The sequence below is a fragment of the Buceros rhinoceros genome, unplaced genomic scaffold (genome assembly GCF_000710305.1).
Source record: "Buceros rhinoceros silvestris isolate BGI_N320 unplaced genomic scaffold, ASM71030v1 scaffold12072, whole genome shotgun sequence".
In the NCBI taxonomy this organism is placed as follows: domain Eukaryota; kingdom Metazoa; phylum Chordata; class Aves; order Bucerotiformes; family Bucerotidae; genus Buceros; species Buceros rhinoceros.
In genome coordinates, this window is record NW_010399493.1 from 1,636 (window position 1) to 2,018 (window position 383).

At 60.6% G+C, this 383-nt stretch overlaps 1 gene segment (V, D, J or C); it reads right to left on the reverse strand.

The window, feature by feature from the left end:
• LOC104489346 overlaps positions 1 to 383 on the reverse strand; it is a 1,203-nt gene that overhangs the window by 503 nt on the left and 317 nt on the right. The window contains 1 exon segment of the V gene segment in view: positions 30 to 219. Coding sequence covers positions 30 to 219 — 190 coding nt within the window.

The following is a 383-nucleotide window of genomic DNA, read 5'->3' on the forward strand; positions in this document are numbered from 1 at the left end:
TGAAGCACCCTTGGACTGACGGCGCGTACTTGGTGTAACTACCATCGCTCTGAATACCCGCAACATAATCAAGGCCCTTCCCAGGCACCTGTCGGATCCAGAACATGCCTTTGCTGCTGAAGGTGAAGCCAGAGGCCTTGCAGATGAGGCGCAGGGTCCCCCCGGGGGGCTGGAGGCCTCCTCCAGACTCCACCAGCTGCAGGAAAGGACCCTGGGACCCTGCACCTGAGAAGGTCCTTGATTACGTCGCGGGTATTAGCAGCAGTGGTAGCAGCACCAACTACACGCCGTCGGTCAAAGGGCGCTTCACCATCTCCTGGGACAATGCCCAGAGCACCGTCACGCTGCAGATGAGCGGCCTCAAGGCCGAGGACTCAGGCACC